Below are 20,524 nucleotides of genomic sequence, written 5' to 3' on the forward strand. Positions count from 1 at the left end.
ACCTATTCCACTCCTCTTCTCTTCATCACGCTCTTTGATCAAGATGCATCTCACCCTCCTTTCACTCCTTTCCACTTTCCTCGCCTGTGCGCTGGCGCACGGCGACCACGAGCACGGGCACTACGAGCAGAAACCCCTCGCACCAGACGCAGATTGGGCGACCAGGCACATGGCCGAAGAGCACCACATCGACGTCTTTGACGCCGGCTCCTTCTTTACCCTCCACGATTACGACGACAGCGGCGAGTGGACGCCAGAGGACATTCTCAAAACTTACGGTATGTCTGCCACCATCAGTCCTACACCCCATCCACTACATATTACTAATTCCTCGTTCTCCAGGCCTCAAAGACCCCTCCAACTACCACGTCTCGCAAGACAAAAAAGACGACGCCGCCCGCCTCATCCTCTCCCTCTTCGACAAAGACAAAAGCGGCACCGTCTCCTTCGCCGAATACGTAATCGGTACAGCCGCCGGCGTCGCCCTCCCGGATCTCGGTTTCGGGCCGGGACATCACGGCGACGACGAGTGGGAGTACGAGATTCACCATTTCGAAAAGTTCCATGGGCCGGATGCCACGTTGGAGGATCTGACGCACCCCGAGGATATTGAGCATTTTCGCATGCATGAGGAGATGGAGTTGCGGGAGGAGAGGCAGGAGGCGATGGATCGGATGAGTATTGTGGAGGCGAACATTCCGGCGAAGTTTAGGCGGGTAGCGCGGTGAGGTCTTGCGGACTGATGAGAAGAGAGGAGGTGTTGAAGAGGTGTATCATTATGAGCGTGGAGGATTAGCTTTGGAGTTGAGGGACTCGATACAAGGACAGGGCAGGGCAGGGCAATGGTCTCAGTGTGGATCACTCCGCATTGCAGCGAGGGGAAACATGTAAATCTATCACGCAATGCATCACGCCGGGAGCATAGCTCTTCAGACGATTGACATGATCAATCCGCACTTCCCTCCCACCGCACAGCCCCTGGAACGCCTCCCGCACGTCTTCTGCCCGACTCTCAATCTCCGCCACAGCGAAATTCTCATGCACATGCACCCATCCACCCAGCTCCGGATCCAACACCTCCACCGCCGTCCGCCAGCTCGCTCGCGAAGTAGGCAAAAGCCCGCAATTTACATGCCTGACAGGCGGGAGTCTCGCTCTCATCTCCCCAATCCTGCGTCCAGCATTCTCATTCCCCTCATTAAACACAAGCAATCTCGCCTCTCCGCCAGCAGAAACCGCCTCACCAACTTGCTCGTCCCACCCATTCGCCTCCGCTCCCCTCCTCAACCCCTCCACAGACCAAGGATTCAAGTCCCACCCAACGACAACCCTCACGCCAGCCTTCAAGTACGAAAAGGCGAAATACCCGATGCCGACGAACAAATCTACCGCGCAGGAACCGGCTCCACTCGCCTTTCCTTCCTCCACCGCGAGATGGACGGAAGGTAGGTCCAACAGGCGTGCTTTCTCGCTCACGTTGCCGCGGGAGAACATTGTCCAGCGCGGGGTCCAGGTTTGCTGGATGCCGTTTTGCTTTGCTGTCGTCCAGAAGGCTGCGGTGAAATCTGAGTTTGTTGGGTGAGAGGAAGCCGTGTTGGGGCCGAAGTCGCCATAGATGGGGTTCAAGTTGGAGGGGGAGCGGAGGATGTTGTCTTCTTCGTGATTGACATTGTCGGAGACAGATGGAGGGATTGCGCTGTTGATTGCGATGTGTGTAATTTTGAGGTGGGTGGCGAGGATGGGGTAGAGGGTGCTTAGGTCGTTGTTGAGCTCGTGTTTGACTTGTTTCCATTCAGGGCTTGTGAATGCGGTTTGAGAAAGGAGGAGCAGATGGCCGTAGATGGTGTATGGCAGTTTCAGAGTAGGTAGTTTGGAAGCGGGTTGGCCTGTCTGTTGCAGCCATTGTGCAATCGCTCGATCCATGGAGTTTCCCAGTCGTGCGTTGCAGCCCGGTGTGGGAAGTCATTGTGCTGACGACATTGGATCGTCAAAAAGCATCGGACGAGGGGATCATAACGTTTTCGCCCTTCATTCGTTTGGCTGATCTACAGAATCTCACTCGCCAGAATAACAGTCAACGCCGAATGAAAGATGTGAGAAGCAAAGGCTCCAGATGAAATGACTTTGAGAAAGCCGGTCCGAGCTCCCCGAAGATGTCAACTCGACTTTTTTTCTGGTCTCAACACTCGCCAAATGACAACGATTCGAACATCACTTTAATCCAAATAAACCTCCACGATACACATCGCCACCATGGCAGCGCAGAACTCGGAGCTAAAAGCCATGAACTGGCCCTTCAAGAATCCCAAATACATCTTCTTCACGGATTTCGACGGAACGATCACGCTGCAAGACAGCAATGACTACATGGTATCGCTCGCCGCTTCTCTGCCAACATGATCTGTGCAAGGTTGACCGACAAATAGACAGACAACCTAGGCTTTGGGACGGAGAAGCGACAGCAGGGTAATCGCGATGTACTGGAGAACCGGGAGACGTTTAGGTGCGGTTCCGCAATACGATATCTGTGGCGGGGTATTGTTGACTCGTACGGACAGAGATTCCTTTCAAAAGATGATGGACTCGGTCAACACGCCTTTCCCGCAATGCGTGGACTATCTCGTTGAGAACATCGAATTGGATCCGGGCTTTAAGGACTATCTTCGATGGGCGCAGGCGAATAAGATCCCTACCGTCATTCTTTCCGGCGGCATGACGCCCATCATTACGGCGATTATGAAGAAGCTGGTTGGTGACGAAGTCGACCAGATTGATATCGTCTGCAACGATGTCCAGGCAAGACCGGGCATGTCGATTGAGCAGGAAGGAGGGTGGGATATCAAGTTTCATGATGAGAGGTGTGTTATGGCGTGACGAAGGCGTGGAACGAATGTGCTGACCAACGGTAGTGGATTCGGGCATGACAAGTCTTTAACTATCCGGCCGTACGCACAGCTACCCGCAGACCAAAGACCGTGGATGTTCTACGCTGGCGACGGAGTATCGGACTTGTCTGCTGCGAGGGAGACTGATCTGCTGTTTGCGAAGGAGGGCCGAGGTGAGTTTCTCTCCTTTCTAAACTGTGTGCGCATGACTAATGATGGGCAGACCTCGTATCGTATTGTGTGAAGGAAAATGTACCGTTCACGACATTCAACGATTGGTCTTCAATCCTAGCGACAGTCAAGGAGATTGTAGAAGGGAAGACTAGCATACAAGATGCTGCGAGAGAAGGGTTTGAGAAGTTCAAGGGTGGTGCGACTTCCAATGGCCATGCAAAGTAGATTGTGGCAAAATAGGATACATAGCGATAGACATAGAGTAATTACACGGTAGATTGATTTAAATCTCGCATTCGTCCTCATCTTCTAATATTTGACAGCTGCAAGGCTGTCCTGGCGTGGTGGCGATGCGCGAAGCCCGGCTGTCAAAATTCTTGGCCATCAATCTCGAAATCCTCGACAGCTGCCACACCTCTCCCTCTTCCATCCATTGCACCAATTCATCCTTCCGACGCAAGATCATCGCCCACCATGGCCCTCCGCCTCTTCACCTCCCTCCTCCGCCTCCCCACAACCCTCCGCCCAACCCTCACAACCCTCACTCAAATCGCCAACCCCATCAGCAAAGCCCGCCCCTTCAGCACCACCCCCTCCCTCCTCTCAACCTACAATCAAGTCATCCGCGGCTGCCGCAAAGAGCAACGCGCCCGCAAAGCGCGCTCCCCCGCCCTCGTCAACCGGCCCGAAGTGAAGGGCGTGTGTCTGCGCGTGGGCGTGGTGAAGCCGAAAAAGCCGAACTCGGGGGAGCGCAAAGTCGCGAGACTGAGGTTGAGTAGTGGGAAGCTGGTCACGGCTTATATTCCGGGGGAAGGACATAATGTGCAGCAGCATTCGGTTGTGATGGTTCGGGGTGGGAGGGCGCAGGATTGTCCTGGTGTCAAGTATCATCTTGTAAGAGGGGCTTTGGACTTGGTGAGATTTTCTGAGATTGCGATGTTGCGGAGTGTGAGCTGATTGTCTATACAGGGAGGCGTGGGCAACCGAGTAACGAGCAGGTCAAAGTACGGGACGAAGAAGCCAAAGGCATCGTGATTGCGTTCGGGTTGAGGGACCAATGACATTGAGTGCGCCCCCGTGGCGGTCGAGAATACGTCCTGCGGTCTGCAGAAGGAGCACCTGCTGGCGTTCGCAGCTCGGGGTCACGAAGGGCTTCAACGCAAGGACTGACGGGGGCCGTCATACATCCAGGAAGCACGCAGAGCAGCTCCTCCTGGCGTTATCAGTACAGGCTGTGGAGGATCCTTTGCCTTCGAGCTCGTTCGCAAGACACCTGCATAGCCCACCGCTACAGCCATTGGCACACGCTCAATCGACAGCGGTAATCGCGAGCGCTCGTCTGGGCGAAGGCTCCCAACGGCTTGGTGCTGGACCTGCCCGCCTCCGCAATCACCGGCAACAGATGGCTGTAGCTATACCTAGAACGGGAAAGTACGTGGACCAGCTATAACGAGACTACTCCTCCGCTGGCCACCGTCCGTCCAACTACAGAGAAATGTATTAGATCCGGCATTGCACATCGTGGCGTCTACCTACCCAAAAAATTGCTTCATTCTCACCCTCGGTATTATGATTTGTTCAATGGTCTCTGACAAGGGCCTTACTACTGCATCGTACAGGGATACAATGCTTCCAGTCAACAAAGCCATTGTTGTCGGACTTCATTTCGTGCACCGAGTCGATCACATGTCAAATAGCCCATTCGAGACTTCGACATCTCAGAATAGCTGTTCAGCGGCGAACTACTTTCCTGTGCTCAGTGTCGTCAATATGGATGATAAAGGCTGTAGATACTGTACGATCGTCGCTGCCGCTCTCCTTGAGGACTCCGCCGAGGAAAAAAGCACAATGACCGCCGCAACGACCTCGATCTTGTAATTCTACCAATCTTCCCAAGCTTGAAGATTTGAAGCATGGTACATTGGATAAGCGTTCAAATGGCCAAAAAAGAAGTCTTTGAAAGTGATTTCGTCCGGGTTCGATCCGCTAACTGATGTTAGCGCCGGTTGACTCTACTAAGTAGAGTGGACTGAGAAATGGGTACGCACGAGACCTTCTGTGTTCACGGTTGGCCCGGAGGCTTTCCTGTTAGACAGATGTGATAACCAACTACACCACGAAACCCAATTCATGAAAGTCTCAGCCCTTGTAGATCGATTATATACCTCATATTGCCGAAAAGCCGAAGTTTTTCCACTTTCTCCATTTTGGCTTAGTAGCTCGCAACACCGACCAAATAAGACCAGCGGGATGCCATTTCAATCGTTTTCAGACAGTGAAACAAGCATTGAGTAGATTCATTGCCATTTAGTTCGAGTTTCTCGTAAATTTCATCCCATCCGGTCGAGTCATATCACGCGTGAGATTCATTCATCACATGCAAATCCATCGCCGCCCAGCACCCCACCACTGTCTCAAGTCGCCTTTCAAGCACTCAACGCATGGTCTCTCATCATTCTACTCATCCATCGTTAAGCAGCAGATTCCGTGCCCTCGTTGCCATACACGTCCACTTTCGTTTCCTCTGCACGCAGAATTCTTGCAGTTTCATTGTTCGCTCGCGGCCACTCGAGAGTATTTCTGACTTCGCCAACACATTCTTCTCTCATTTGGAGCATATTCGGCTCTTAGGCTGCATTTGGCGTATTGTGTAAAATTGCCCTCTCCGTCACGCCGCTCGGGCAGTCATTCTCGTATCCATCTCGTGTCGTAGTCGTATCGATTGCTCCTTCGCATAGCAAAAGACTGCGTAGACTGGATTCAGTCGTTCGTCATGTCGACTGTCGAGTCAATCTCGTCCATTTCGTCCAGAATATTGTCTTCGCCGCCGTTCAAGTCAAAAGGTACAGCGCAGCGTAAGCCACCACCACAATCGGCACGAGTGGCAGCATGGTAAGGTAGTCAAGAACGAGTCGCAAATCGTATTCGTCCGTTCAGAAAATCCAGAATGCAGAGTATTCTTCTTCGTCTTTCTTCCAGTGTTTATATGACGTTGAGCAAGCAGCACCTTTAGATCTGCGATGCCAATAATCCCGCTCCACTTAATGGAAGGCGAAAATGATGAAGTGATGGATCCGGCGTCTCGCGGTCTCCAGTGTTTCAGGACTATTTTCGCAAGCGAAGGCCGTGCAGTTACGAGAGGAACAATCAGACGAACGAGGACGAAGGGAAAAGAACTACGGTCATGCTCACCCTATACATATAATCCCGAGCAAAACGGATACAGCGGACAATCGGGCAAACGCCAGAAACGTACAATGCTCACTCACACCGCCTCTGCATCACACGACCAGCTAAAGCGAAGAACGCAAGCGAATGGCGCGAGACTTACACGGCTTCGCACGGAAAGGGCAGTCGGCGGTCGGGGGAAAACAGCTGCGCCCTCCGTCCCGATTGGTTGCGCCGGCGCATCAGATGACACGAGCTGCTCCAGCTCGCCCCGCGGAGAGCGGAGGCCGGCTACGACTTACTTCCACTCGCGCACGCTTGCTACTTGCTGGCGTTGCATTAGTTGTGCAAGCTTGTCTGTACTATTTGAACGCTAAAGTGGGGGACGGGCGAGTGTGGAATGGGCGGGGCCCGGGCGTTCTGTTGGCGGCCGTTGTAGATGGCGGGGTTGACTGATAAGGTGGGGGAGAGAGATTCGATTGTGCGGGAGATGTGTTTTCGCCGATGGTCCGATGTGGAAGTTGCGTTCTCGCGATTTGGGCGGTGGATGAGGTGATTGCTGTGTGCATGGTGGGCTGGGTTGTACCCTCTGCTAGACTGCAGTTCTGGACCGCGTACTGCAGTCCGTTCGACGCTTGTAGGCGATTCCCAGCATCAACACCCACGTGGTGCACGCGCTGTTGAGCGTCGTGTACGCGGTTCGAAGTCTGTCGTCCTCGAGTGGTGGCCAGCATGCCCTGGCAGATATGATAGTCGAGTGATTCATGCAGCACCACCCCTTCATCCCTCCTCCCCATCATCCACATCCACATCCACATCGACCACCTCACTCCCCCTGCCCTTCCTCGATCTCCTCCTCCTTCTCACTGTCCCCTCCTTTGCCGGGGCACTAATCGCATCCAAAAACTCCTCATCCTCCATTCCACTCCTCAACCTCACACAGCCTCCCGCCTCACTCGTGTCTTGCACAAACATCCGCTCGTTCCACACCCGATACGCCTCGGGCTCCTCCTCGTCGACGTACTCCAGCTTCACCCAGCGCTCCTCGTGCGCCGTCTGCAGCGCCATCTTCATCTCGTGCTCGCGCTGCTCCAGCTCGCCCTTGGGATTGATGGTCGTGGGTTTGTATGTCTGGTGCACTACGCGTGCAATGTCTGGGGCAGCGGAGGCAGCTGCTTCTGCTTCGGCCGCGGCGCGCGAGGCGGCGATACGGTTGCGTTGGTCTTCGGCGTCGAGGTGGTGGAATTGTGGGCGGAGCTGTACGCTGCCCGTCACCTGGGAGAGGTGGAGTTCGGAGCCACGAAAGGCGCCCACAAAGTAGACCGGCTTGCCAGCTTCTGTCGCGCTCTCGTGGTGAACGATTTGGCCGCCGAGAGTCTGTGTGTGCATGACCTTCCCTTGTTCTTGAGCGTCGTCGAACTCGATAAGTCCATTAGACAGATCGAGTTCCCTATCCGCCGCATCTTTCAACTGAAGCCTCCTCAATCCCCCTCCAACTCCACCCCTCACTCCCGTAAACCCCGCCGCCAAACCATACGTAGCACTGACATTCTGCACCTCCCTGCCCGTCTTCAGCGCATCTCCCCACTTCAGGCCCCTCCACTTGTTGAAGTTGCGATCGGTGTTGAGGCTGATGTCCAGCTCCATGTGGGCGGCTTGTGGTTTGATTCGCATCTCGCGCGGTAGGGCCAAGCCGCTGGCATTGTAGGGTTTGTCGCGGGAGCGGTTGGGGTATTGGACGAGGAGGATCTGCTGTTTTGCGCTGGGGTTGGTGAGGAAGACGTCGTATTCGGCTGTCACTGGATCGTCCTCTTCGATCCGTGCGGCTGTATGAGGAAGTGGTTAGATTCTATCTGAGGTGAAGAGCATCGTGCAACAACTTACGCGCCATGGTTGGTGGTGAAAGGAGTGAAATCTGCAAGTCGTAAAGATTGGTTTGGCTCTGGGATTTTTTGAAGATTGACAGACGAAGCTTGGGCCATTCGGGATCGTCATTGATGGCCGACAGCTCCAACGACTCAGCATTTCATGAACATCACTTTGTCCGACACTTCACACCAATCCATCTCTCATTGCACACGACCGTCCGGCGAATGATTATGGTATCAACTACCCGTCAATTCCGATGAATACGATCACCTGAGTCCCGCCCTCCACCACCGAGCCTCCTCACTCCCTCACCTCAGCCTGATCACTCAATCACCCTCCATCGCCCATCATGGCCTATCTCGCCCCCATCCACCGCCCCTCCAGCGTCCGCCACGCCCTCAAACTCTCCTTCCTCGCTCCCGACGCCGACAACCTCGTCCTCGCCAAAGCCAACCGCCTCGAAATCTACTCCCCCAACCCCGCAGACCCCACCCAGCTCCTCCTCCAACACACCAAAACCATCTACGGCAAAGCAACGCTGCTGCACAAACTCCGGCCCGCCAAGTCCCCCACCGACCATCTCTTCGTCGGCACCGATCGCTACCACTACTTCACCCTCAGCTGGGACGCGGCCACGAACCAATTGGTGACGGAGAAGAGCTACCATGACATCGCCGACAAATCCGCCCGCGACAGCCAGACCGGCGACCGCGTGCACATCGATCCCACCGCGCGCTTCCTCACGCTCGAATGCCACGAGGGCGTGGTGAATGTGCTGCCCATTGCGCACGCAGGCAAGGGCAAGCGGAAAGCGGCAGACAACGAGATTGGGGAGCTGGGCGATCCGATTCCCGTGCGGGTGCCGGAGATGTTTGTCAAGAGTAGTTGTTTCTTGCAGAAGCGGGATGCCGGGGCGAAGCAGGCGCCTCCTGAGCTGGCGTTGTTGTGGGAGGATACGAATCAGAGTCGCGTGCGGCTGAAGGTGAGGAGGTTGGATTATACCCCTTCGTTGCAGCCACAGAAAGAGCCCGGGAGTGTGGAGATGCCGGATGAGGGGAGTAGGGAAGTGAGTGGGGAAATTGAGTTGGGCGCAACGCATTTGATTCCGTTGCCGGCGTCCATGTATGGGATGTTGGTGGTGGGGGAGACGAGGATAAGCTATGTGGAAGAGTGGGAGTATGGGGTCAAGAATACGGTGGCCTTGGAGGAGGCGACCGTTTGGGTGGCGTGGTGTGCTGTCGATGATCAAAGATATGTGCTGGCGGATGACTACGGGAAGTTATATCTACTGTTCGTGCAGCAGAATGGCGAGGGAGAATACGCCGGGCATCAGATTGACGTGCTTGGCGAGACATCAAGAGCATCAACTCTGGTCTATCTGGACGGCGGAAGGATATTCGTGGGAAGCCATCAAGGCGACAGCCAGATTATCCAGATTTCAGAAAAGAGCTTGGAGGTCGTGCAGACATTTGCCAACATTGCCCCGATTCTGGACTTTACGGTAATGGACATGGGGAACCGATCTTCCGACGCACCGGTGAATGAATTCTCGAGTGGACAGGCGAGGATCGTAACGGGATCGGGAGCTTTCAAAGATGGGAGTCTGCGATCTGTCAGGTCGGGAGTCGGGCTGGAAGACCTGGGTTCGATTGGAGAGATGGGAGCGCTTGTGTCCGGCATCTTCAGTCTCCGAAGTCATGCCTCTGCCGAGCTGGATGATACGCTTGTCGTCAGTTTTGTCGGGCATTCCAGAGTCTTCACTTTCTCGGCCGATGGCGAGGTTGAGGAAGTGGAGGCATTCCGAGCATTCACCCTCGATGAGAGCACATTATACGCGAGCAGTCTACCAGACGGTAGAGTGGTGCAGGTGACTGGATCTGGAGTTTTCTTGTCCGATGTGGACAGCGGCATGGTCACCGAGAGCTGGAGTCCAGGAATCACCATCACAGCCGTATCTGGAGAAGGCGTCACGGTTCTCGTGTCCCTCGGAGGCGCGGCACTGGCAGCTCTGGACCTTTCTGCGTCTTCAATCCGAGTACAAGCACAGCGGGAGTTTGACGCCTCGGAGCAAGTGTCCTGCATCGCGCTCTCCCATTCAACCCCGGGTGCTTGCGTTGTTGGCTTTTGGAAGGACAGCAAAGTCTCCTTCCTTGACTTGCAAACGCTGCAGCCAATTGCAACAGAGACAGTGGCCGATGATGACAGCCTCGCTGTTCCTCGCTCTCTTATCGTGGCCAACCTCCTCCCAGGCCAGCCCGCCACTCTCTTCGTCGGCTTAGCGGATGGAAACGTCGTCACTTACTCCATCGAGTCATTACAAAGACCTTTCACCGCCCGCAAGAGTATTATCTTGGGAACACAACAAGCCAATTTTGCTTTGCTACCAAGGGCAGACGGACTGCAAAACGTCTTTGCTACTTGCGAACATCCTTCTCTCATATACGGCTCAGATGGACGGATCGTGTACAGTGCCGTCACAGCAGAAGACGCCTCATGCATCTGCTCATTCGACAGCGCCGTCTACCCCAACGCCATCGCTCTCGCCGCCGAAGGCGAGTTGAAACTAGCAATGGTGGACGAAGGCCGGACAACGCACGTACAGACTCTGCCGGTGAACGAGACGGTGCGAAGGATAGCATACAGCGCCGAGTTGAAGGCTTTCGGCCTCGGCACCATCAAGCGGACGCTGAAGGCGGGCGAAGAGCAGATTGTCTCTCATTTCAAGCTCGTGGATGAGGTGGCGTTTCAGGAACTGCATTCCTTCCAGCTGAATGAAGATGAGCTGATTGAATGCTGTATGCGGTGTCCATTGGACGATGGCTCGGGTGGACTGGCAGAGAGGTTTGTCGTTGGTACTGCGTTTCTAGACGACGCGGATTCGAGTTCGACGCGGGGACGGTTGCTGGTGTTTGAGGTGACGCCGAGTCGGCAGTTGAAGTTGATTACGGAGCATGCGCTCAAGGGCGCGTGTAGGTGTCTGGGTGTGGTGCAGGGGAAGATTGTCGCTGCTTTGATCAAGACGGTGAGCTTCTCCGCCTCTGACCGAGTGCTTGACAAACAAACGCTAACACAGTCACGCCCAGGTCGTCGTCTACTCCTTCGAATACGAAACGCCCAGCACGCCCTTCCTCGTCAAACGCGCCGCCTATCGCACCGCCACCGCGCCCATCGACATCTCCATAACCGACAAAACCATCGCCGTCACCGACCTAATGAAATCCCTCTCGCTAGTCGAATACCGCCCAGGCCGCTCCGGCATGCCCGACACCCTGGTAGAAGTCGCCCGCCACTTCGAAACCCTCTGGGGCACAGCGGTGGCGCACGTGGCGGAAAACACGTACCTCGAGTCCGATGCGGAGGGCAACCTGCTCGTCCTGCAGCACGACATCAACGGCTTCAACGACGAGGATCGAAGACGGCTGCGCGTCACGTCGGAAATGCTGCTAGGGGAGATGGTGAATCGCATCCGCCGCATCGACGTCGTGCCCACGCCCGGCGCGACCGTCATCCCGCGCGCCTTCATCGCCACCGTCGAAGGCAGCATTTACCTTTTCGGCCTCATTGCGCCGGGAAAGCAGGACCTGCTGATTCGCTTGCAGGGCAAGATGGCGGAGCTAGTGAAGAGTCCGGGGCATGTGTCGTTTGCGCGGTTCCGGGGGTTCAGGAATCAGGTGCGCGATGCGGGGGAGGAGGGGCCGAGTCGGTTTGTGGATGGTGAGTTGATTGAGGGGTTTTTGGAGCTGGATGAGAGTGTGCAGGAGAGTGTTGTTGCGGGGTTGCCTGGGGGGTTGGATTTGGAGGGGGTCAGGGGGATGGTGGAGGGGTTGAGGAGGATGCATTAGATTGTTGTGTTGGATTGATGATAGATGAGTGGGTAGAGAGGGGGTGCATTGGGAGGTAGCGTGTCGCTGTAGCTGTGGTTTCGATGATGATTCGAGTCGTTATATCCTTACTAGCCCTTCATCTTACGTCGTATTGCATGGCATGCCCATCATGTAAGAGACCGTACATAATCTCTTCATAATCCCAGATTCCCATTCCTATTTCATGCAACGCCATCAGGTCGTACGCGTACATCAGATCATTCAAATCCCACCGCCTATCATCGCGCATTAGCAAACCCATCCACTCTCCCATTCTGCGCAATACTGCAGTGACAATACATAGACATACCAGATCGATTCGGCTCAACGTGCAACGTGCCTACATTCCGACGGCGCAGCTGTTCGTCCCGATAGCGCAGCGCAAGCCAGGAGCTGATGAGAGCTGCAGAGCTGAAGAGGATGGTGTTGCGGCGGCTGCATTGGACCGAGACGTGTTGTTAGCTTGGAGATGGTAGTGGGCGCTGGAGGGGTTGGGGGGACGGACGTTAGATAGCGTTCCATTCCCATCTTTCGATTTACAGTCTAGCTGACTAAGGTACTGGAAGAGATGAGGAGATGGGTTGAAGGGGCGTTGATGGAGGTGATGGTGATGGTATGGTGTCTGAGTAGGTAGCTTGCTACTGTTGGATGACGGGGTGAGGTGGAGTCTTTTCCCCACGATTTGCCCCGCAATTGCAGGACCCTTCCCCGCCAAAGTCTTCATTCTATGTATACACCTGCAATCCGTGAACGCCTGCGACTACTTGGAATGGGACGAAGCCTTGAACGCCGCCGCTGTATCGGCGCTTGACTTCTCGCCGTTCGTGGCGAACTGATCGTCAAGATACTTGAGGTGCAGAATGGCCTCTCCCAAGTTCGCCGTGACACCGAGCTAAACACGAAGTAAAAAGTACGTCAGCATGATGGGCTTTACTCTCACACATCGCACAACCTACCCCAAGCCACTCTTCCATCTCCGGGGACAGACTGCCCTTCACCTCTTCATTCAACTTCCTCGTCCAATTGACCTGCTGCCGAAGATGCGGCGCAGTGTAGTACCCGAACAACAGCGCGCGATCTTCGCTCGACACGTTCGCACCAGAAGTATGCCACATTTTCCCATCCATGATGATGATCGAGCCAGCCTTGGCTTCAAACGGCCGCAAAAGCTCTCGAGCATTGTCCGGCACTTCCACCCTGCGCTCCCACTTGTTCGACCCCGGAATGAACAGCGTCGCGCCATTGGCGGCGTACACATCCGTCAGACACCAGATGACATTCATAGCATTAACGTACGGCCACGGGTCAGGCGAGACGAGCGACTGATCCGAATGCAAACCCATAGATTTACTCCCCGGCCGAGCAATGTTGGCAGTGAAATTGGAGATGAGGAAGTTCTCGCCCAACACGCTCTTCACCATTTGGATGGCGGTGGGATGCTGGATAAGGTTGCGGAAGAGCGCGTGTTCGAGGAGGTAGAAGACGCGCACGTTGCTTTCGTTTGGGTCGAGGAAGGGGAGGAAGGTGTCTTCGCCTCGCTTTTGAGCGGCTGCTGCTATGGCCCAGAGTTCGTCGAGGACGTTTTTCGCTTCGTCTTTGCTGAGGATGTCGGGGATCACGCACCAGCCTTCGTCTTTGACGCGTTGTTGGGCTTCGGCTATCGATGGGGTTGGGGAGACCATGGCGGCGGTTAGCTGTTGTGTTTGTGAATGATGATGTAAATTGGAGCGCTGTGGTAGGTAGTTAACGTAAACGCCAGGCTTGGTCCTGTAGATCACTCCGTCAAGTCAAGCTGTCGAGCTGTCGAGCTTTCCTACACACAGCTGTGCAGATACAACGTCGATCCTCTACAGCACTTAGTCACCTAGCTGTTAGTAACGCCAGTTGACTGGCCATCGAGGTGCAGCATCCCGGCAATGCTGGCGCTGATCGGCTTCCAATGCCGTGGAAGAAGTCCAACCAACCGAGGAAACGAGTGTCACTAAGTTGTACTTGCTGGCGGTATGCATAACGGACGGACAGCTCGCTCCAAACATATCGGTATAACTCATCGTGTAGCTAAACCCCTCAGGCCTGGCCTCCAAACAACTCCATAAAGTTGGGGCAACCGCTCTTCGCCATCCATCCTCCATCAATCGTCAATGCTGTAAAGTCGATTGGTCAGCAAGGCTGGCAAGCCACCAAAAGCACAAACTCGTATTGTACATACTCTGGCCCGTGATAAATGAAGCCTCATCCGACGCAAGAAATAGTACCGCCCGTCCAATCTCCTTCGGATCCGCCCCTCGTCTCATCGGAATCGTCGCCAGAAGCGCATCCTGCACGTGTTTCTCCATCCGAAAGGCTTCCGTCATGGGTGTAATCATATACCCCGGACACACAGCGTTGACACGAATGCCCTCCAGCGCGTGATCCAGAGCCATCGAACGGACAAGATTGACCGTTCCTGCCTTCGCGGCGTTGTACGAGCACAGTCCGTAGTCGCCTGCCAGGCCTGAGGTACTGGCAGTAGCGACGATTGCGCCTTTGCCCTGGGTCCGCATCTGCGGAATCGCAGCTCGTGAAAGGTAGAACAAGCCGCAAAGATTAGTGTTAATAATCTGCTGGAACATCTCCACCTCGTGGTCAACGACATTCGCAAGAGGCGAAAGCCGCGCGGCGTTATGGAACAGCACGTCCAAGCGACCGTACTGCTTCACACATTCTTCAATCGCGCTCGCGCAGTCGTTGGGCGAGGAGACGTCGCATTTACGGAAGGCCGCGTTGTCGCTCCCGAGGCGCGAGAGGATGTCGCGCTCCTGCAGGTCGACGACGAAGACTTTCGCGCCGTCCTGCACGAAGAGCTCGGCGGTGTCGGCGCCTAGGCCGGACGTTCCGCCTGTGATGAAGACGACTTTGCCGGCGAATCGGCGCGTGTGGCTCATTTTGGGGGAGAAGTATGGGTGCCACTTAAGGAGTTCAAGAACGGGGGAAGGATGTGAGCAGACGTGAAGATGGATCTTGATCGGACTCGCCTTCGATCGTTTACGTGACCTACGAGTTGTCAGATAGCCCCGGTACCCACGATGTCACGCTTACGGCCTTGCTCGTTTCGTTTACCGAGCTGAGGAACAAAGATTGGTCAGTCAGAGATACCTGACTAACATCATGTCGAGTGCGGGGTGAACATGCAGGGCAACATCCTCCCCACTAGTGGTGTGGGGAAGCTCGGGGATCAGGCTGTTGATGGCATTACCAGTCCGTTGCCATCAGCGACGTGTGTGTTGTCGACATCATGAGATGGATTTACAGATCAGTTGGGAATCGATTATTCGATATGACCAGTACACGTTGATGCTCACAATCCAAATCAGCGCTCCAACATACGTCAAAAACTTTCATCTTTCGGCCTCGCTCCATCTCACTCCTTCACCGTAACCACGTCCTTCTCAGCCACGCTGTTTTCGGCGAAAGAGTCCTCGCGCATCTTGGTCTTCTCGTAATCAATTGCCCCCTCCGTCTCCTTGCCACCCTTGTAGATCTGTCGTGACAAGTGATTGTTGAAGTACGGGTCGTAGTCTTTGATGCAGATGCACGCTGCGTGAAGTTTCCATTAGCAACTTCCGTCAAATGGAACACTGTCTAGGAGTCGAGGCATACCAACAAGTCCGACTAGACCAACCGCAATCGCAGCGTAGTAGACATAGGCATAAGCAGCCGCATACCCATCCGCCGTGGCCAAAGCCACCGCGCCTTCAATCGTAGCATTGATGCCCGGAACCGCAGCCAGAGCGTCAGCAGTGCCAGCAGCTATTGCCTTGAAGAGCGCCGGAAGGGAGGATTTGGGAAGACCTGCGTTCAAAGCCGCAGGGGTGACATGCTTGACTAATTCCGTGGGCGCTTTGTTGGATAGGATCGCGACGAAGATGGCGGTGAAGATTGCGCCGACGGCTGTTCGACCGAGGAAGATGATGGAGAAGCACGTGCCTAGGTCGGCGTCGTTGGAGTCGAGCTGAACGAGTAGACCGGAGGCTACCTCCAGCGTTCCGGCGGGGAAGGTGGCGAGGAACGAGAAGGCTGCGGACTGGCTGAAGTTGGAGGGGTTGCAGGAGATCAGGGCGCCTATGCAAAGATCAGACGGATGTCAGAGTGTGTGCAGACAGGCGGACTCCAACGAGCATACTCACCAAGGAATGCGACGGAGAATGCCATCATGCAGATGAGCTGAATTCGCACAAACTTGCCCAGCCCGAGGAAGGGGGAGAGGATGATAAGCCCGCCCCAGATGCCAAAGGCAATGGTTGTCTAGTCGATATTAGCAAAAGCATGGAGCCTGAGTGGTGCCGAGGGACGCACAGAGGCCCAGGCCTTCCGCTGCCAGCTCGTGATGGTAGTGGCGTAGATGACGCTGTAGTAATAATTAGAACATTGCTGTATTCCCTGCCTCGAACACAAACGACTTACGCGACCTGAGACGGCCAAATGATGGCGGACGCCAGGTAAACCGTCCCACTGACCGCACTGATGATGAAAAGCATGGTAAACCCGCGAACATCCCGGAAGAAGTGCATCGGCACGAGGGGATTGGGAGTCTTAGAGTAGACTTCCCAAAAGCCGAAGATGACGAGGAGGATGGCGCCGGAAATGATGAGGCCGAGGATACGAGATGAAGACCATGGAAGAGGTTGGCCGCCTGTGGAATGTTAACAATCGTGCACTTGGAGGTGGAACGTCTGGTTTTACCCCATGAAACCCCGAGCAAGAACAAAACCAGTCCGGCCACGAGCAGAAGGATGCCAACCCAGTCAATCCGCTTGATTTCCTGCATACGGGTACGAGAGTTGCCGTGGAGCTGCCGAAAGCTGGGAGGATGGTAGAAGACGAGCATCAGAAGCAACGCGATACCTTGCAAGACGATGTATATGTAGTAGATGTAGCTGCGGCCTGCGTTAGTTCGGCTCTAGGACACAATCGTTGAACACGACGTACCGCCAGCTGGCCGTGTGTACCAATCGCTGTGCCAGATAGGCACCGAATCCCGTGGGTATGACGTTGGGAACGACGACGATGCCGACTACGACGACGAATTTGTAGTTGTGGGGACAGATTTCACCGACTGTCAGGCCATAGCAAGTGCTGAGAGGTCGCATTAGCCAAACACGTATCACAATAGCATCGCTTCAACCTACTGAACACCTGCAGCGAGACCAAGCATGACATTGGCGCCCACCAGAGTGTTTATATGTTGCGCAGTTCCGGCGATGATTCCTGTGACGCATATAAGATTCGATTGGCAGCTCGCTGGGACCGGAAGGAATGTGTCGCGTACCTCCAATGAACCCACAAGCAGTAGCGGCAACGAGGAACCAACGTCGTCCGAACTTGTCGCTGATGCGGCCAAATAGGATGATGGAGACGGCCGATGAAACGGACCAGATGATGGAGAAGAGGGAGGCATTGTCGCTGGGACCTACGGCGCTAAATCAGTCACGGTTCTTTAAGCGAGTACTCGCAAGAATCCCTTACCTATGTCGGCATTGATGACAGTGATGACGGCGGCGGCAGGTGAGAAGCCCCAGTAGCTCGCCCTGTAGTGTGTGTGAGTCGGAATTCCACTTGCCGCCGACCAGACTTACACAGTAGACAGCGAGATCGAAGCCAGTGCTCCAATCAGCGTCAAACTCGTAAAATAGCCCCTTTTCACATCCGTCGTTCGCAGTGCCAGTGCTTCGGCATGCCTGAGATCTTCGAGCGTGCCTTCGCCCGCGTGCGCGAGCTCCAGCTCTTGGAGCCTGGATTTAGGATGGGAGGTCATGGATCTTTGCTACGGGACACCGTGGGATGTAAGGAGATAATAGAGAAAGGTTACCTCGGGCTCAATGTGCCAGCTGCGTCTACTTAAATGGCTGCTCGACTGCCTTTCCTGCCTGCGAGCTCCAGGGATGGCAGTGTGGCCATTGCCGATTGCCTGGGATGGATCGCCAGAGATCTCCGAGGCTTGCATGTAAGGTAGTCAGAGATCCCCATGGGGTAGCTGTCCCTTTCCGCCGGGGTGTACTCTTGTACTCTGCGTAGTCAGGGTTTGTACAGTCATGGGTGGAGGGGGAAAGTGTCGAGGGACTTAGGGTTCGAGATCGATACGAGTCACGTGCAGGCCATGAAAAGCAGTTGTATTCAGGCCTTGCATATCCGTCTCAACTCCTTCGCGAGTCCAGTTGATAGCAGATTGAAACTCTGGTTCGATTCGAGGATCATTACACATCACCAAAAATAGCTGTTCCGAACCAGTCGTTGCTGACTTTGCTAAACAGACGCCAAACCGCTAACATTCATTGCATCGGATCAAAAAGGGGCAGCAAAGACCACACGACAGATCTACACGGTCACATACCCCAGCGCCAATTTAGAGAAGTCCTGATACTGCGCAAGTGCCGCAGAATCCAAGGCCCCGGGACAAGGGAAAGTGTCGTCCACGAGGCGCCTGTCCGGCTTGAGGGGCACTCCCTGCGCGATGACATTCGCTTCGCAATCGTAGAGTTCGGGATATGCTTCGAAGAAAGCCGGGTCCAGGCGGTAGTTGAACGCCATGCCGTGGTCGAGCCGTAGCTGGCGATGCGCAGCTGTTGCGAGAACGGGAGATTGGAAGAGCTCGCTTGCGGAGGCGGCGGGGAGTCTGGTTCGCTGCTGTTGTTGTGGAGAGCTGGAGAGTGCTGTCTCGTTCGTTGTCCTTGCTGTCGAGACACAATGAGTGTCCCTATTGCATCCTGTGGGCAGAGCCTTGGGACGCGCGTTGGAAGGCTCTTCATTCCCATTCGAAGTGATTGCTTGCACGAGTCCCCAGATAGATACGTAGCCTATGACTGGCTGAGGACAGTCGATGAGATGTGACAAATCCGCTTGGACGACATAAGATCGCCCAACATCGCTGATGATGTCGTCGATGCGTGGGTTGGCTGCGTGGTGGAGGATGAGCTTATCGCGCAACGAGGGCCACTACAGTATGCCAGTCAGCAGCTAGATCCTGCTAAATGCGGAGGATGGTAATTCTCGCAAACCCACCGGGATCCAATCGATCACACTTGGATGCTCGACGGACATTTGCAGCCGCGTTGGCCGATACTGCGGAGCGACGTTCTGCCAGTTGTCCAATGTGCGCTTCATCCGCCAGGCCGTCAGATCTTTGAGCGCGCTGAGGCTTTTGGTGTATGTCTCCCACGCGATCATCGGCTTCCACGAAACGCTGATGAACGCGGTAATCATGAACTCGATGGCGCCAAGAAGTCTACGGCAAAGTTGGTCAGTGGTGATATGCATGAGAATGGCAGGCATGTATTGACGACTCACTGTTGATCAGCAGCTCGTATGAGCCCTAGTTGAGGCCATTGGCTTGCTAGACTGGATTCGAATGCATCGATATGGTCTGAAAACGTAGAATTCGTACGTCTCAGGATTTGCGGAGCATTCGAAATTACCGCAGCTCGGTCCAGCAGATCTTTGTATCGATCAAATCCAATACTGGGCCCGGAAAGAGATTCCAGAGGATAGTGTGGTGCACGAACATGTAGAGCCGGCGGATCTACGGCTGTCATCTGGAAGCTTGGGTCGTCTGGTCCAGCAAGCGTGTCTATGAAACAGTCGAGCACAGGAGCAGAGTTTGACTGGTTGGGCCATCGTACTGAAGCATCCTCACTACCGAATGTCGTTCGCTCGCGAAGTAGCACGTCGGAAAAGATGCAATCACTGCCACCAGGGAGGGTGTTGGACCGCATACACGACGCAGCATCTAGCTCGACCGTGGTATCCGAGGGCGAGGTCGTCTCCAACGGCAATGTTTGACTCTCTGGACCGCCATTTTGCTCGACTCCTGTCCGATCAATACTTGAGATGTCCTGATACGCAAGCTAAACACACTCGTCAGATATCTGCGAGCAAGCAACAGCGAAAAAGAAGGAAGCACACCTGATCCAGTCCCAAAGCCCTCGCAGCCTCCTCCGCCAAACCCCTCAACGAAATCTGCAAACTGTGCGCCTTCTTGTGGACACCCAAAAGCTGCTCGCGCAACCGCGCATTGTCGTCCTGCAACTGCACCACCAAAGTCGACTCGTCCGGCAGAGCTTGCTCATCAAGTCGCTTCTCCAGCTCCTGGATGCGTAGCGTCTGGCGTGCGCGGAAGGCCCGCTGGGACATGCGGTTGCGCATTCGTCTGCGCTCTGGCGTGCTGCTGCCTGCGTCTGCTGCTATGCTGTCTCCGCCGCGGCTGCTGCGGTTTGCTGGGGAGATCTTGCCGCTTGCTGGTGGCATGGTGTTTGGCGAGACGGAGATGAAGAGATGGCATTGACAGACGTAACCCCCTACTACCGTCCTGCCAGATGTTGAGGGGTTTTAGGGTTTTTTTGGGGTCAAGCGGCACGTTGCGCTGCACAGCTCCCTCGGTGCGACTTCCGGAGGAGCCAAGTAAGCATGAGGCACGCAGGGTGTCGTCAGTGGAGGGACGCTGAGCAGATCCCCCGCAATCTGTCCCCGTGGGGAAGCTGAACGGGCAATTTTGGTACAGTCATTGCCCATCTGCCGCGATCTAGATAGTGG

General features: G+C 55.0%; 11 protein-coding genes across 11 annotated transcripts; 4 read left to right on the top strand and 7 right to left on the bottom strand.

Moving 5' to 3' along the window:
* Positions 1–79: 79 nt before the first annotated feature.
* BDY17DRAFT_236779 (uncharacterized protein) lies at positions 80–716 on the top strand (the record flags this gene model as incomplete). The annotated part of the gene is made up of 2 exons (XM_033730308.1): positions 80–278; positions 343–716. Coding segments are annotated over 2 exons (573 nt in total), but the record flags the coding sequence as incomplete, so codon positions are not given.
* Positions 717–858: 142 nt separating this feature from the next.
* BDY17DRAFT_250439 (S-adenosyl-L-methionine-dependent methyltransferase) lies at positions 859–1,923 on the bottom strand (the record flags this gene model as incomplete). Its single annotated transcript, XM_033731060.1, has 1 exon — positions 859–1,923. One exon carries the CDS (start codon positions 1,921–1,923, stop codon positions 859–861), a length of 1,065 nt encoding a protein of 354 aa, XP_033589468.1.
* A 271-nt stretch (positions 1,924–2,194) lies between these two features.
* BDY17DRAFT_296447 (HAD-like domain-containing protein) lies at positions 2,195–3,340 on the top strand. Its single transcript, XM_033733453.1, has 5 exons — positions 2,195–2,370; positions 2,431–2,503; positions 2,559–2,858; positions 2,910–3,058; positions 3,109–3,340. Exons 3-5 carry the CDS (start codon positions 2,575–2,577, stop codon positions 3,282–3,284), a joined length of 609 nt encoding a protein of 202 aa, XP_033589469.1. The 5' UTR covers positions 2,195–2,370; positions 2,431–2,503; positions 2,559–2,574; the 3' UTR covers positions 3,285–3,340.
* A 69-nt stretch (positions 3,341–3,409) lies between these two features.
* Positions 3,410–4,094, top strand: BDY17DRAFT_316520 (uncharacterized protein; the record flags this gene model as incomplete). Its single annotated transcript, XM_033736017.1, has 3 exons — positions 3,410–3,426; positions 3,644–3,974; positions 4,029–4,094. The coding sequence occupies 3 exons, from the start codon at positions 3,410–3,412 to the stop codon at positions 4,092–4,094; spliced, it is 414 nt and encodes a 137-aa protein (XP_033589470.1).
* Positions 4,095–7,007: 2,913 nt separating this feature from the next.
* Positions 7,008–8,118, bottom strand: BDY17DRAFT_310000 (DNA-directed RNA polymerase III subunit Rpc5; the record flags this gene model as incomplete). Its single annotated transcript, XM_033735391.1, has 2 exons — positions 7,008–8,053; positions 8,112–8,118. 2 exons carry the CDS (start codon positions 8,116–8,118, stop codon positions 7,008–7,010), a joined length of 1,053 nt encoding a protein of 350 aa, XP_033589471.1.
* A 231-nt stretch (positions 8,119–8,349) lies between these two features.
* BDY17DRAFT_137923 (mono-functional DNA-alkylating methyl methanesulfonate N-term-domain-containing protein) lies at positions 8,350–11,997 on the top strand. Its single transcript, XM_033729478.1, has 2 exons — positions 8,350–11,118; positions 11,180–11,997. The coding sequence occupies exons 1-2, from the start codon at positions 8,446–8,448 to the stop codon at positions 11,936–11,938; spliced, it is 3,432 nt and encodes a 1,143-aa protein (XP_033589472.1). The 5' UTR covers positions 8,350–8,445; the 3' UTR covers positions 11,939–11,997.
* Positions 11,998–12,588: 591 nt separating this feature from the next.
* Positions 12,589–13,751, bottom strand: BDY17DRAFT_296461 (uncharacterized protein). Its single transcript, XM_033733454.1, has 2 exons — positions 12,916–13,751; positions 12,589–12,851 (listed from the first exon to the last, which is right to left on the bottom strand). The coding sequence occupies exons 1-2, from the start codon at positions 13,639–13,641 to the stop codon at positions 12,720–12,722; spliced, it is 858 nt and encodes a 285-aa protein (XP_033589473.1). The 5' UTR covers positions 13,642–13,751; the 3' UTR covers positions 12,589–12,719.
* On the bottom strand, positions 13,737–15,112 carry BDY17DRAFT_296462 (3-oxoacyl-reductase). The gene is made up of 3 exons (XM_033733455.1): positions 15,038–15,112; positions 14,169–14,992; positions 13,737–14,103 (listed from the first exon to the last, which is right to left on the bottom strand). The coding sequence occupies exons 2-3, from the start codon at positions 14,881–14,883 to the stop codon at positions 14,027–14,029; spliced, it is 792 nt and encodes a 263-aa protein (XP_033589474.1). The 5' UTR covers positions 14,884–14,992; positions 15,038–15,112; the 3' UTR covers positions 13,737–14,026.
* A 142-nt stretch (positions 15,113–15,254) lies between these two features.
* On the bottom strand, positions 15,255–18,010 carry BDY17DRAFT_279619 (trichothecene efflux pump). Its single transcript, XM_033732032.1, has 11 exons — positions 17,575–18,010; positions 17,465–17,526; positions 17,268–17,408; positions 17,128–17,206; positions 16,928–17,074; positions 16,682–16,875; positions 16,403–16,631; positions 16,295–16,346; positions 16,126–16,243; positions 15,599–16,060; positions 15,255–15,535 (listed from the first exon to the last, which is right to left on the bottom strand). The coding sequence occupies exons 1-11, from the start codon at positions 17,751–17,753 to the stop codon at positions 15,360–15,362; spliced, it is 1,839 nt and encodes a 612-aa protein (XP_033589475.1). The 5' UTR covers positions 17,754–18,010; the 3' UTR covers positions 15,255–15,359.
* An 81-nt stretch (positions 18,011–18,091) lies between these two features.
* On the bottom strand, positions 18,092–19,305 carry BDY17DRAFT_296470 (uncharacterized protein). Its single transcript, XM_033733456.1, has 2 exons — positions 18,998–19,305; positions 18,092–18,931 (listed from the first exon to the last, which is right to left on the bottom strand). The coding sequence occupies exons 1-2, from the start codon at positions 19,265–19,267 to the stop codon at positions 18,314–18,316; spliced, it is 888 nt and encodes a 295-aa protein (XP_033589476.1). The 5' UTR covers positions 19,268–19,305; the 3' UTR covers positions 18,092–18,313.
* BDY17DRAFT_138062 (uncharacterized protein) lies at positions 19,048–20,523 on the bottom strand. Its single transcript, XM_033729479.1, has 2 exons — positions 19,898–20,523; positions 19,048–19,827 (listed from the first exon to the last, which is right to left on the bottom strand). The coding sequence occupies exons 1-2, from the start codon at positions 20,237–20,239 to the stop codon at positions 19,279–19,281; spliced, it is 891 nt and encodes a 296-aa protein (XP_033589477.1). The 5' UTR covers positions 20,240–20,523; the 3' UTR covers positions 19,048–19,278.
* Between the last annotated feature and the right edge of the window lies 1 nt (position 20,524).

Source organism: Neohortaea acidophila, assembly GCF_010093505.1.
Source record: "Neohortaea acidophila strain CBS 113389 unplaced genomic scaffold BDY17scaffold_5, whole genome shotgun sequence".
NCBI classification, from domain to species: Eukaryota; Fungi; Ascomycota; class Dothideomycetes; order Mycosphaerellales; family Teratosphaeriaceae; genus Neohortaea; species Neohortaea acidophila.

Bases quoted from the DNA above. Each gene is read 5' to 3' on its own strand.
- BDY17DRAFT_296447 (XM_033733453.1), top strand. From the start codon at position 2,575: ATGATGGACTCGGTCAACACGCCTTTCCCGCAATGCGTGGACTATCTC. The intron at 2,859-2,909 runs GTGTGTTATGGC...GACCAACGGTAG, and splicing joins ATCAAGTTTCATGATGAGAG to TGGATTCGGGCATGACAAGT. The intron at 3,059-3,108 runs GTGAGTTTCTCT...AATGATGGGCAG, and splicing joins GTTTGCGAAGGAGGGCCGAG to ACCTCGTATCGTATTGTGTG.
- BDY17DRAFT_137923 (XM_033729478.1), top strand. From the start codon at position 8,446: ATGGCCTATCTCGCCCCCATCCACCGCCCCTCCAGCGTCCGCCACGCC. The intron at 11,119-11,179 runs GTGAGCTTCTCC...AGTCACGCCCAG, and splicing joins TCGCTGCTTTGATCAAGACG to GTCGTCGTCTACTCCTTCGA.
- BDY17DRAFT_296461 (XM_033733454.1), bottom strand. From the start codon at position 13,641: ATGGTCTCCCCAACCCCATCGATAGCCGAAGCCCAACAACGCGTCAAA. The intron at 12,852-12,915 runs GTAGGTTGTGCG...CTTCGTGTTTAG, and splicing joins AGATGGAAGAGTGGCTTGGG to CTCGGTGTCACGGCGAACTT.
- BDY17DRAFT_296462 (XM_033733455.1), bottom strand. From the start codon at position 14,883: ATGAGCCACACGCGCCGATTCGCCGGCAAAGTCGTCTTCATCACAGGC. The intron at 14,104-14,168 runs GTATGTACAATA...TCGACTTTACAG, and splicing joins TTCATTTATCACGGGCCAGA to CATTGACGATTGATGGAGGA.
- BDY17DRAFT_279619 (XM_033732032.1), bottom strand. From the start codon at position 17,753: ATGACCTCCCATCCTAAATCCAGGCTCCAAGAGCTGGAGCTCGCGCAC. The intron at 16,061-16,125 runs GTGAGTATGCTC...ATCTTTGCATAG, and splicing joins ATTCTCCGTCGCATTCCTTG to GCGCCCTGATCTCCTGCAAC. The intron at 15,536-15,598 runs GTATGCCTCGAC...AACTTCACGCAG, and splicing joins TGGTCTAGTCGGACTTGTTG to CGTGCATCTGCATCAAAGAC.
- BDY17DRAFT_296470 (XM_033733456.1), bottom strand. From the start codon at position 19,267: ATGCCTGCCATTCTCATGCATATCACCACTGACCAACTTTGCCGTAGA. The intron at 18,932-18,997 runs GTGGGTTTGCGA...GGCATACTGTAG, and splicing joins GTGTGATCGATTGGATCCCG to TGGCCCTCGTTGCGCGATAA.
- BDY17DRAFT_138062 (XM_033729479.1), bottom strand. From the start codon at position 20,239: ATGCCACCAGCAAGCGGCAAGATCTCCCCAGCAAACCGCAGCAGCCGC. The intron at 19,828-19,897 runs GTGTGCTTCCTT...CTTGCGTATCAG, and splicing joins GGGCTTTGGGACTGGATCAG to GACATCTCAAGTATTGATCG.